Source organism: Frieseomelitta varia, unplaced genomic scaffold (assembly GCF_011392965.1).
Source record: "Frieseomelitta varia isolate USP_RPSP 00005682 unplaced genomic scaffold, Fvar_1.2 scaffold_443, whole genome shotgun sequence".
Classification (NCBI taxonomy): Eukaryota; Metazoa; Arthropoda; class Insecta; order Hymenoptera; family Apidae; genus Frieseomelitta; species Frieseomelitta varia.
In genome coordinates, this window is record NW_025110194.1 from 65,138 (window position 1) to 78,450 (window position 13,313).

Consider the following 13,313-nt stretch of genomic DNA (forward strand, 5'->3'; position numbering starts at 1 on the left):
ACTGCTGCACAGGGTGTCCGATAAATCGTGCTGCAATTTGTTGCAATGATGACAATACGAGAAGATAACGTTTGTTCAGATGTAACCATTAACATCAAATTAACAAATAAGTTTTCTTTGTCCGAACGTCTTGAAAAAGTATTATTTTCTTATTTATATATTAAATTTTTAGCAGCTTCGAAAAACATATGGAACTTTCTTCCGTATTTCTGACTGAAGATTAGCGTAATTATTGCAAAGAAACACGGAAACAAAAGATATATCGATACCTATAACGACCGAATAGCTCAAAGAAGCTGCTAGATTCTAACGTCAGATTGCGATTTTGAAAACTTACCAGGAATAACAGTTACCGGTTATAAATCACAACGTAGTAGTACTGTTACTCCAAAAACTAAATCTGTTCTTCGACTTGGCTTATCTTAAACTTACAGTCCCATATAGCAACAATTAGTTACAGTTACTATATGGTACTATACAATTAATAGTGGTTTCATGTTTGGAGCAATTATTTTCCATTTATTCGTTCGCAATGGTGATCATTGCCACGCCGCGTCGATTATATAGTAATTTATCGGATATTTTGCCCGCCAAACTGATGTTTAAAACTGAACCGCAATTAAACGCGTGTAATTCAATGAAAAAAATTATGATTTAATCGCGTCGTGTGTCCACGTTGAGATCACACCGTGACGGTGAACCTCCAGACTCGCTCTGTTAATCTTGGTAATTGTGATTCTCGTTTTCTATTTGATAACAGTATCACTTTTTTAGACCAGGTATACTCGACATTCGAGGTTTCTCTCTTCTCTTTGCTTTTCTTTCTCAATTAAACTCCAATGAAGTAAGAAAATCATCTTACAGCATCTATTAGCATCTTTAGTTCTCGTTTGATATGACTAAATGATATCAAGTATGTTTCTATCAAATTCGAAAAATTGATAAATTGTCCTATTAATAATATAATTATATACATGTAATGTATTAATATACATATACTATACATATAATATATATTTATGTAATAATGATAATATAATTTATATAAATCCTTCGACCAAAGAGCTCATCCGAATGAACGAAATATCCAGTGAAAAAAAAAAAAAGAGAAATAAAAGAAATAAAAAGAAAGAACGAACAATACTGTGCGAAATTTCGAGAGACGTTGTAGCCGTTCTAAATATGTGCATATACCTCTTAGAAACTGAACATCGAAAGACTTTCAGAAAGTTTCGCGGGACATGGCTGTCGTCATTTTAAAAATAACGCCGTACATCAAACACCTTCTGTCGGCGACTTTCCACGTTTACTTTCTCGATCAAGCTTGATCGCGGGGGTCGACAGTTAAATCATTCATGAATACGATGTTACTTTTTTACTCCGCAAGAATTTACTTTAAGCCTTGTATTCATTAATCATATTTCTCCTCTCAATAAATACGTACCAATCTACATTTTACAGGCAATAACTGTCCGAGATTCATTTTTCTTTAAGCATATTTTTTTATTTCGTAATTTGAAATAAGTCGAAATTAACATCACACTGTCACGTATATAAAACGAGCGAACATGTTCGGCATAGCGACAGCATTCTTGCCGGGCATTGAAATCACTGGCGTCCTGAATTGTCCAGTGGCGTTAATACTACCGCTCTAATATTAGCAATATAGTCTACCTTGATCCTTCCATCAGTAATAGATACAGTGATGAATAAAGATCAAATTTTCCCAATTTTAAAATCAAAACAGAAAAAGATTCCAGAACTAGGTGAAGAAAGGAAATGAAGAAATGAAGAATATTCAGTCGCGGAATAAAATTTTTCAACTTAAATACTAGGGTTTTTCTTTTTTTCACAAATTTTACAGACAGAATTTTACGAGCTTTTCGTTCGTTATTGTAACAATTTGTCAAGAACAAACGAGAAATCCGTCGTGATTGGCGATACGTCGATCGTTTCGGTACATTGGTTCGATCAGCGGCGATCAATCGCGCACGAGTGAGCAGAAATTCTGAAAATAAGAGTCGGAGAGAAGAGGAGCGAGCAAACGGCGTATAATAGAACAGAATTCACTCTAGACCGATTATTTTCACTTCCGTGGAAAAGAAAAGGGAAAGTGCGCGTCGTTTCAGAACAAGAAACCGTAAGCACGTATTTTACCAAACGCAAGAAGAGAATCTTCATACGATATTTCTGCTGAAATATAATGTTCATTCATTGAAAACAATTCTGAACGATCATCGAGAATAATTTGAATTACATTTTTGCAAAAGTTTCCACCAAATAAATTATCTTTTCACACATCGTATTTTATTATCATATCTGTTAATATAGTTAAGTTAATCTAGCTTTCAAGCCGTACAGCGACGTATAATATATATAAATTTTATTTATTCAGTAATGAAATAGAAATATGCGTATAGGTATTATACAAATAAGTTAATACAAAAACAATTTTAATTTCTACTATAAAAAATTGTAGCACTGTGATACAAGATGTAATAAGATATTTTATTGCTTATAAACTCACTTGATTTTCCGGAGTTACATTCCTGAATAGGTTGGAGAGTTCGTGGCATCATTGAATGAAATTTCTGAATTTTTTTATGCAACGGAATAACAGTTCACCAACACTCGCGTTCGTAAGATTTATCATGAAGACATTCAGATTTATTCGACGTCCCCGTATCGCGACAAACTATGTGTCAGGATCGCTCGATTTCTGTCATTTCGGCGATCATCACGAAATGCCATATCTTTCTTCCAGTTCTCGTAGTTCAATCCATTGTTTATTGTAACTCTTAATTTATTCGAAGCATTACTCTCGATAATTTTTCGAATTTTTAGGTTATACGTATTTTACAACATTACACTGAATTCTTCAACGTCAATTGCCCGGGTATACGACAAATTTCGATTTTTATTATTTAGTTGCACAGGACGAATTATAAAAAGCGAAAGAGACAAAAGTATCAAAACGTCAAATTGATACGTGCCACTGGCGCACGTGCACTAGCTATAGTCGTCAATCAGAAATCACGTGCAAATTAGTTCGCAAAAGAACAACTTCTGAGAGTGTGACTTCCAATCTCTCGACTACGAATGGTCGATCTCTAGAAAAATGGCGGTACTCGTGAACGGTCCGTGATCACGAGTGTCGACTATACACTAGACTACGATGCTAAGATGAACCAAGTAAACGATCCCAGAGTTAAGTTCTAGGTAGGAGAAGCCTACATACTTGCTTTCAATCCTCCTCGATACCTTCTCTCTTTTAACTTCAGAAAGAAAGGGAGAATATATGTGAATGTACGTTAACTGTGCATGTGTGTACGTGTGAAGATAAGTTTTAGACTCTCTCTCTTTCTCTCTCTCTCTTTTTCAAAGGAAAAATAAAAAACAAGTGATTGGAAGTGTGAAGGAGGAAGTTATAGAGATTATTACAAACATTATTCTAATTTTATTGAAAATTTAAATGTAAATTACATCAAGTTAATATCAAGAGAATAGGTAAGATAAATTCACAATAATTAAATATTATAAAATCTTTATTGACAAATTAAAACATTATTCAAACAATGTTCATTACTGGTCCAGAAAAAATTTTATAAAGTTTAATTTTAGTATTGCAATAAATTTGAAGTACATTGACAAGTTATTTGTGAGGCCGAAGCACATATATAATTTTCGCAGTGCTCTTAATGTTTTTACTAAATTAACATACTGTGCTTATGAAATGAATCACTTGTTATTCATTATATTGAATATAGATAAAAATTATCTGTACATTTAGAACATTGATCATACAAGAAAAAGGGAATAAATTAAATTATGTTCAAACTTAAATATTGATATCAAAGATAAATTTTTTATATAATTTAAGATCAGTCTTATTTATCCCTGATCTTGTAGTGTTCAATGTTAATTCTTAAACAAAACATTTCTTAAAAAATTAATAACATCATAGTCCCTTCTTGAGATTTGTCTTCAAAAAATGATCTTCTTCATTGAAGATGAAGAATGAAGGATGTATCTTCATTGCTTTGTCAAATTAATCAATAATGTTTCAATGTCACTTTTTCTTAGATCCAAAGCCTGAGAAACCCATTATTGCTGCCATTTCATCTGAAGGTCCACCATTATCTTCATTGATTTCTTCAATTTTTCTTTTCTTGTCTTTTCTCTTCTCTTTTCTATACTCCTTAATTTTTTCCTCCTATGAGCAATAAAAAATACTTAATTAAAATATCAAATAATAAAAACACAATTGCACAAAAGAAATACAAAAGAAATACACAATACAAACCTCTTCCTTTAATTCTTTTACTCTCTGTTCTAAATCATAATCTTTCTTTTTTTCTTCCAATTTCTTTTTATTCATTGCAAACCGTGCTTTAACCTGTTCTAACGTAGATCTTTCTATTTTCATTGACATGCCTAAATTACGTTGATCTAAAAAGATACATGTATTTGAAAAATTGATATTTAGTAAAATATATAAAATTTGTAAAAATAATAACAATAGTATAGTTACTTACGTTTTGTGCCATTAATGTGATCTAAAAAATTAATTGAATCCTTGACAACGCAATCGCAAACATTGCAATAGTACCCTCCAGTTTGTGATGATGGAGTATTTTTATTAATAACTACACTTTTCCCTAATTTAGATTCAAGATCAACTTTATAATCTCGTTGTTTGAGCAATTCTCTTTTTACTGCTGGCTGTTTTGGGATTCCCAACTCTTCCTCAGCAATCTCATCCTGGAGACGCTGAAGTGCTATCCTTTCGTACTCCTCCCTGTTCCATTTTCTCCTATGATCATCAGGTCGCTAAAAATAAATTTATCATATTATTTAAATAAACTAATATCAATAAAAAAATGAAAAATACATATAAACCTGGTTACAAATATAGAATACACTCTTTTGTATACATACTTATATAAAATATAAATATATATTATGAATCATATTTATGATTTATTTTTTCTATTTTTCGAATTTAGAAAATATTATTTCTTTTCTCGTTATAGTAAATTTAAAACATTTTCTTTGATATGAAAGTTAGGTTAGAAAAAATGTCAAACGATGTTTTCAATCAAAATTGCACAAATTACTTTAATAATAGTAAATTAACAGAACAATATAAAATTTCGTACAAATATAAATATTGTTAAAATTCTTACCATAGACATTTTCGAAATTCTTCAAATTTCACTCAAATTTATTACGAACAGAAAAATAAATTGTTTTCCTTCTCGTCTTTCTAGTCGTACTAAGAACACGCTCTAAATGTTCATGAATTTAACTCCGCCGTGGAACAAATTTAATACGAATAGAAAAATAAGTTATTTTTCCTCTCGTCTTTCTAAGAGTTCGTACTAAGGATACACTCCGAATATTCGTGAACTCTTTCCGGGATATTCCCAACGAAGCTATTGTACCGTTGCAGTCGCATGCCGGGATATTCCCGGTGAGGTTATTTTCCCGGCACAAATATACAATTTAACCAGTCAAATTGACACTAACATTTAAACAAAATTTATATACGTTTTTAGACAATTGACTGAGCTCATGATTCCAAAAAGTACGACCGCAAAGAGTTAAACATGTACATACCTATTTTATATATGTTTAAATATGTATATACCTATTTTCGAAAAAATATTCGATAGCATTTCATTATTTTTAAATAAGCCAATTAGAAAATCCTTAACTTTCTTTTAAGTTATATTTTTTAATAACTAATAGTACAATTATAATGAATAATTAATTTCTAATAATATTTCTTATGGTACAACTATAATTAACTTTTATAGATTATAAAATTAATAGTTCATTAAATTTTTTTGAAATCAATAATTCATATATTTAAAATAAAAACTTAATGTCTTAAACATTACTAAATCTTCTATTAATTTTTTGTATAATTCCCGAATTGCTTTTTTAAATATTTTTATGTTCAATTTTAAAATTATAGAGAGAAATATTAAATTAAATGAAAACTACATCAAAATAAAATTAAATATTTTCCAAAATAATTTTATTTGTAAAAATAAATTTGTACAGTACTATTGTATATTATTGTTTCTATGTAGATATAGCATCTTTCTAATAAGTCAACATCGATAATAAACAATTAAATAATTTTTATGGGCTAAATTCTTCTTGCTCAAACTTAAGATTTTTTTGTACAATGCGATACAATTTATGTACATCTAAACAAAATTATATATTTCGCTTTTCGAGCGAAAAAATGTTGAAAATATTATTTCATCATTTTTAAGATGACTAACAGCATGATTAAATCTACTAGTATAATCTTTTTTCAACAAAAAAAAAAAAAAAAAAAAAATTACGATATCGCTAAAAACTATAAACATAAATACAAAACTTTATTTCTATTATCACAACAATTCTTTTTCTAATAAAACTCTGAATAAAAATTATTTATAGACTTTCGCATGAGATAGGTAAATATTATTTAGTGATGATCCGTAAATAATTATACTTGTTATTCCAATAAATCTGGTGGCACATTATCTGGTAACATAACCCCAAGTCTGGTTACCATAAAAGATGCTACTTTGCAACCATATTCTAAGCAATGTTTTGGTTTCCATCGAGCTAAAACGCCGGCTAGAAAACCAGCTACCAAAGAATCACCGGCACCTGTTGTGTCTACAACAGGGCCTTTTGGTTTAATTGGTTGTACCTAAGTAAAATATGAACAAATTTTCATTCGGTCCCACAACTCAAGAAATTATTTCTTTCTCTATAACATACTTGAACAGATTGACTTCTTCCCCAAACAGTAATTGCTGGAGCTGAATCACCTTGACTCATAACAAATACTCCCCCATGACGCAACCAATCTGCATTGACTGTATTAGAAATATTAACTGTAATTCTCTTTAAGCTATTCAATAAAAATGGTATATCTGTTACATCTTCATATGCAACATTTAATGATTGAGCCAAGGCCTCCATTTCTCTTGCATTACCAAATACAATATTTGCATATCCTATCATTTCACAAATTGCTATATGATGATCCTATAAAAATATAATATAATATTACTATTAACATCAAATACTATCACTCTAGATGTAATGATTTTGTCTTCATTGATTCACTGATTGAAACTGTTAAAATGTAAAATATTTGTATGTACATTAAATATATATGTTCCATTTAGGTTGAAAGCTATAATTATATCTCTTTCTTCTGCTTGTTTAACAAGTGCTTTTACTGTAGGAAAACTGTGTGTCAAGAAAAAACCTTCAATATAAATTATTTTTATTGTATCCAATGATAAATTGCTTTTCTTAAGATCATCTAGAGTATATACACCAGCAGCTCCTATATTTGCAACAAGACTACGAGTTAATTCATTTGTTAATGCTATGCAATGTCCTGTAGATAAAGTTGGATGAACTGCATATCTGCAAAAATATATACAGTTACAAACATATCATAAATGGAATAAAACTAAAATACAGTATTTAAACTATCTGCAAACCTGACATCCACACCTGCTGATTTAACTAGGATTTCCAACATTTTTCCTCCTGAATCATTACCAATTCCTCCACAGTATATAGTGTATCGATTTTGTAGAGTTTCATCACAAAGCCATTGTAAAATTCTCATTGAATTTTGTGCTGATCCTCCAGCACTGAATCTATGTTGTGATCTATTTCATATCGTTAATAATATTTAAGTTATTAATAATATAAATTCTTTTTAATAATAATAACAATAACGATAATAATTAGATTAAAAAAATTATATATTACACTAAAGTAACAATGTTTACACTGTATTATTTTTTATACAAATATATGAATTATACTCGTATTCTAATTTCAAAACAATAAGGACAAAATAAATGTTTGTGTAAAATATATGCATTGTAAGCATGTAACAATTATTAATAAATATACTTATTAACTCTAATGGTAAATCTGCCAGCAGCTCTTGCATTTTTTCAGCAGGAAGTTCCATTTCTCCATCCGCAGAAAGATTATATTTCTTCAACAGATCATCATTTTTCAATGTTACATAGATATCCAGCAAAGGATTACCAAAAGCTACAACTGCAGGAACATCCAACTTTATAATAGATTTTCTCAATGGAACTTCTTCAACCATTTTTTCTTTTCTTTTTACTTATAACTTCACTATATTACAAGGCTATTGCAAGTAAATTTTAACGAATTATTTTCATTTAACATATGACATATTTATATATGTTACAATCATAAACATCCGACATATACCTTATGCCTTTATATTAAAAAATACAATAGATAATTACATTATTTTGTTGTTTAAAAATATTATAAATAAATTTTTTATATTTTCTTAATATTCACTTCATATAATATCAACGTTTTTGAATATTTTTCTTATAAAAGTATTCATGTTTCTATTAACAGCATGCAATCTTGGAAAAAAAAATCAATATATATATATTTCATCTATTTTTGCTTTACTCGAAATCAAACATAAAGGATACTTTTCATAATAACGTCAAGATAACTTTAATTAAGTTTTTTGTTTTTTATTAAATAATAAAAATGTTCGTAAATATGTTTATAATTATGTGCAATTATATTATCCATATCTGAAAAAAAATATATAAATTTCATATATTATTCAATTATGAATTAAATCTAAATATTTATTTAGATTAATTTCAATATATATTATGTTGTATTTAAATGGTGTAATTATGTAAATTAATGACTTTTTACATAATTTATTTTTTTCGAATGATTTTCATGAAAATAAGTAATAACAATTTATCGTATCTGAGGATCAACACGGATAATACAAGATGGAAGCGCACTTATAGTTTAGACACATTGCAATACATGTGGTATACGGATATTTTCAAATAAAAATTTAATAAGGAGTTTTTTTTGTTTTCTTAAGATGGTTCGTAAAAAAATAGATAATCGTATTCGTGTTTTAATTGAAAATGGTGTTAGTACGGGACATAGAACAATGTTTATTGTTATTGGTAATAAAGCACGAGATCAGGTTAGTGCATTAAATTTGTAAGCAATAAATACATAAATATATAATTAAATTTATATTTATTTGTTAGTGTTAATAAATTTATTTAAGAGAATTTCAATTCTTTATCAGGTTGTTCTGCTACATCATATGTTATCAAAGTCCGTTGTAAAAGCGAGACCATCTGTTCTTTGGTGTTATAAGAAAGACTTAGGTTTTAGTAGTCATAGGAAAAAACGAATGAAATCCGTGCAGAAAAAAATTAAATCAGGAAAATTGGATGTGAATGAAGATGATCCATTTGAATTATTTATAGTTTCTACTAATATAAGATATTGTTATTATCATGAAACACATAAAATATTGGGAAATACATATGGCATGTGTGTTTTACAAGTAAGGTTTTTCATTTGTTTAAGTTAAACAAAATTCATTTTAACAAAAGATCACTTTTTTTAGGATTTTGAAGCAATTACGCCTAATTTATTGGCAAGAACTATTGAAACCATTGAAGGAGGCGGAATCATTGTATTTCTTTTACAATCAGTAAACTCTTTAAAACAATTATACACCATGAATATGGATGTTCATCAAAGATTTCGTACAGAAGCACATCAAGTATACTGTTCATTTTTATTTTGTTTTGTTTTAATTTATAGATAGATTTGTTTAATTTGAGAAGCAAATAAATTTTTTAAATATCTTTTATTTATTAATTATTAATTATTTTTTAATTATTTTTTTATTTCTAGGATGTTGTTGGTCGATTTAATGAGAGATTTTTATTATCTCTAGCTTCGTGCAAAAGATGCTTAGTTGTTGATGATCATTTAAACGTATTGCCATTATCATCACACAACTTAAAGATTGAACCTGTACAAAAGCTAACTTCTTCTGAAAAATTATCAGAATTAAATGTATTGAAAGAAAGTTTAAAAGATACACAACCGGTTTCTTCTCTTGTTAATTGTTGCAAAACAATTGATCAGGTACATATAAAATAAATAAATATATAAAATTAATATTTCATATCATAACTTCAGTACATATTGATAACTATATAAATATTAATATTTTTAGGCAAAAGCACTTCTCAAATTTATTGAATGCATATCAGAAAAAACATTAAGATCCACTGTTTCCTTAACTGCAGCTAGAGGTCGAGGAAAATCTGCAGCATTAGGTTTAGCTGTTGCTGCTGCCATAGCATTTAGTTATTCAAATATTTATATTTCAAGTCCAAGTCCAGAAAATTTGAATACATTATTTGAATTTGTTTTTAAAGGTAAATATCAAAAGAAAATAACATATTTCAGTATAATAAAATTTTATATTATTTTTAGGATTTGATGCATTAGGATATCAAGAACATCTTGATTATGGTCTAGTACAATCTACAAACCCTGAATTTAATAAAGCTACTGTACGAGTAAATATCTTTCGGGATCACAGACAAACAATTCAGGTATATATATGAATATATGTATGTATATAATCCTTCTCATATAATACTTTATTAAAATAATAATTTTAGTATATTCATCCCACTGATGCTCACAAACTAAGTCAAGCTGAATTACTTGTAATTGATGAAGCTGCAGCAATACCTCTTCCCTATGTGAAAGCTATGCTTGGTCCTTATTTAATATTCCTTGCATCAACAATTAATGGGTAATTGTATTTTATAACCTAATTTTTTTGTAGTTATACATGATAGTTATACATGACATATACTTGTTTTTAATAGATATGAAGGAACAGGTAGATCTTTATCATTAAAACTATTACAACAACTAAGAAATGAAACTACAAACTCAAATAGTCATGAGAAACAACAAAATGAAAAGATTATTATTGGAAGACAATTACATGAACTGACTTTAGATGAATCTATTCGTTATAAACCAGGAGATTCTATTGAACAATGGTTGTGCGATTTGTTATGTTTAAATGCTACAACAAATACACCTATATTATCTGGATGTCCACCCCCTGATATGTGTCAATTATATTACATAAATAGGTAATTAAATTTTTAACGTTTATCGCTATTTCTTTATAATACTTAATTTCATGTTATTACATTTTTTTCAGAGATACCTTGTTTTCTTACCACAAAGCATCTGAATTATTTTTGCAACGATTGGTAGCTCTTTATGTCGCCTCGCACTACAAGGTAACTATTTTCTTTCATTTCTTTAAGATTTGAAAAATTATGAATTTTTCATATTTCAGAATAGTCCAAATGATTTACAAATGATGTCTGATGCACCAGCGCATCACTTGTTTTGTCTTTTGGGTCCAATAGATTCAAATAAGAAAACGTTGCCTGAAGTATTAGTAGTTATTCAGGTAAGCCTATAATACAATATGTATATATCTATACATATAATTTCGATATTTCTTCTAATTCTAATATTTCTATAATGCGTAGATCTGCTTAGAAGGTGAAGTAAGTAAAAATACTATAAACGACGGACTAGTTCGAGGACGTAGAGCAGCTGGTGATCTTATACCATGGACTATTGCACAACAATATCAAGATCAAGATTTTCCGGCGTTAGCTGGGGCACGCATTGTCCGCATTGCAACACATCCTGAATATCAAGGAGTAAGTATATATCATTATATAATAACATCATATAATTTATATTCAATAAATAATTGTGTTATAGATGGGATATGGTACTAAAGCATTAGAATTATTAAAACAATATTACGAAATGAAAATACTGAATATTAACGAATCATCAGAAATATGCACAACAGAAATATCAAAAGTTCAAAATGAAGAAATGAATTTGTTAGAAGAAAGAATAGGTAATTGTATTTATTATATTATAAATTAAAAATTTTATAATTTTAATTTTAACTAATTTCATATTTTTTAGAACCTCGTGCCTCTCTTCCACCACTTCTCTTAAAACTAAGCGAGAGGCGTCCAGAAAGTTTAGATTATATTGGTGTATCTTTTGGTGTTACTGAACCACTTTTGAAATTTTGGAAACGAGCTGGTTTTGTGCCAGTATATTTAAGGTTAGCATTATTTTTTATTAATATTATTATATCACACATTAAATAACAGTTTAATAAATGTTTTTTGTGTTGTTAGACAAACAACAAATGATATTACAGGTGAAAACTCGTGCATCATGTTATATAAAATAAATTCTGAACAAGATGTTACATGGCTACAAGCATACTGGAATGATTTTCGTAAACGATTTACAAATCTATTATCTTTTTCATTTAATACATATCCATCTTCGTTGGCTTTAAGTATATTAATTAACAAAACGGTTACGTCAGAAATTACAAGTTAGTGCATTTCTAATAATATATTTGTTTTGATGTTTATATTTTTTCTTATATAATTTTTTTTTTTTTAGCATTGACAAAAGATATATTGGATATTTATTTTACATCTTATGACCTAAAACGTTTAGCAATGTATAGTAATAATATGGCAGATTATCATTTAATAATGGACTTATTACCATCGTTAGCGCGTCTATATTTTTTAAATATGATGGGTGATACTAATTTATCAGCAGTTCAATCGGTATTTTTTATATTTATAATGTTCTTAATGTTCTTCATTGAAATAATTATGTTCAAATATAATATTTTTATAATATTTATTGTCCTTATTTTTATTTATAGGTAATTTTATTAGGATTAGGTTTGCAACATAAAACTGTTGATAAATTAGCAGAAGAATTAGATTTACCACCAACACAATTACTTGGATTATTCAATCGTACTATGCGTAAATTTGTACAGTGCCTTAACAAAATAACAGAAAATTTTATTGAAACAACCATGATGAAAATGGAAACTAATAATGGAAAAGTGCAGTTAAATCCCATTAATGGACAAAGTTTGCACGACGAGTTAGAATCTGCAGCTAAGGTTTGATCATCTTTTGTTATGATATTAAACATATAACGTTAAATAAAATATAATAAAATTTATTATGATATAAATATAATTTTAGGACTTAAAAGCAAAACAAAAAGCTGAATTGGAAAAATTGAAAAGAGAAAATTTAGAACAATATGCAATCAAAGGAACAGAAACTGATTGGAATGATGCACTTTCTGGAAAAAAAAGTAAGAATCTTATATCTATAAAAAGCGGAGAGAAGAGAGAAGAACAAGATGATAATGTTTTGGAAATTCCAAAGAAACAATTTAAGAAAAAAAGAAGACATTAGTCAATGTAAACATAATTTATAAAATTTAATAAATAAACAATTATATATGTTGTATTAATTTACCTTTATTCT

At 28.1% G+C, this 13,313-nt stretch overlaps 3 protein-coding genes across 5 annotated transcripts; 1 reads left to right on the forward strand and 2 right to left on the reverse strand.

Moving 5' to 3' along the window:
- Positions 1-3,527: 3,527 nt before the first annotated feature.
- On the reverse strand, positions 3,528-5,437 carry LOC122532232 (zinc finger matrin-type protein 2). The gene is made up of 4 exons (XM_043660816.1): positions 5,187-5,437; positions 4,536-4,830; positions 4,304-4,449; positions 3,528-4,213 (listed from the first exon to the last, which is right to left on the reverse strand). Exons 1-4 carry the CDS (start codon positions 5,193-5,195, stop codon positions 4,070-4,072), a joined length of 594 nt encoding a protein of 197 aa, XP_043516751.1. The 5' UTR covers positions 5,196-5,437; the 3' UTR covers positions 3,528-4,069.
- A 589-nt stretch (positions 5,438-6,026) lies between these two features.
- LOC122532233 (adenosine kinase-like) lies at positions 6,027-8,327 on the reverse strand. Of its 3 annotated transcripts, none has more exons than XM_043660819.1 (6): positions 8,284-8,327; positions 7,956-8,197; positions 7,524-7,697; positions 7,176-7,446; positions 6,787-7,056; positions 6,027-6,715 (listed from the first exon to the last, which is right to left on the reverse strand). In XM_043660819.1, the coding sequence occupies exons 2-6, from the start codon at positions 8,153-8,155 to the stop codon at positions 6,515-6,517; spliced, it is 1,116 nt and encodes a 371-aa protein (XP_043516754.1). In that variant the 5' UTR covers positions 8,156-8,197; positions 8,284-8,327; the 3' UTR covers positions 6,027-6,514. The 3 variants fall into 3 exon arrangements, with proteins under 3 accessions (XP_043516754.1, XP_043516755.1, XP_043516752.1); XM_043660820.1 differs by having other exon boundaries at positions 7,956-8,184; positions 8,284-8,307; XM_043660817.1 differs by lacking the exon at positions 8,284-8,327 and having other exon boundaries at positions 7,956-8,272.
- Positions 8,328-8,821: 494 nt separating this feature from the next.
- LOC122532234 (RNA cytidine acetyltransferase) lies at positions 8,822-13,289 on the forward strand. The gene is made up of 17 exons (XM_043660821.1): positions 8,822-9,049; positions 9,158-9,421; positions 9,485-9,643; positions 9,778-10,014; positions 10,106-10,310; positions 10,369-10,490; positions 10,560-10,696; positions 10,773-11,048; positions 11,120-11,201; positions 11,261-11,377; positions 11,460-11,636; positions 11,701-11,845; positions 11,917-12,061; positions 12,138-12,343; positions 12,415-12,587; positions 12,689-12,937; positions 13,023-13,289. Exons 1-17 carry the CDS (start codon positions 8,942-8,944, stop codon positions 13,239-13,241), a joined length of 3,021 nt encoding a protein of 1,006 aa, XP_043516756.1. The 5' UTR covers positions 8,822-8,941; the 3' UTR covers positions 13,242-13,289.
- The last annotated feature ends 24 nt before the right edge of the window (positions 13,290-13,313 follow it).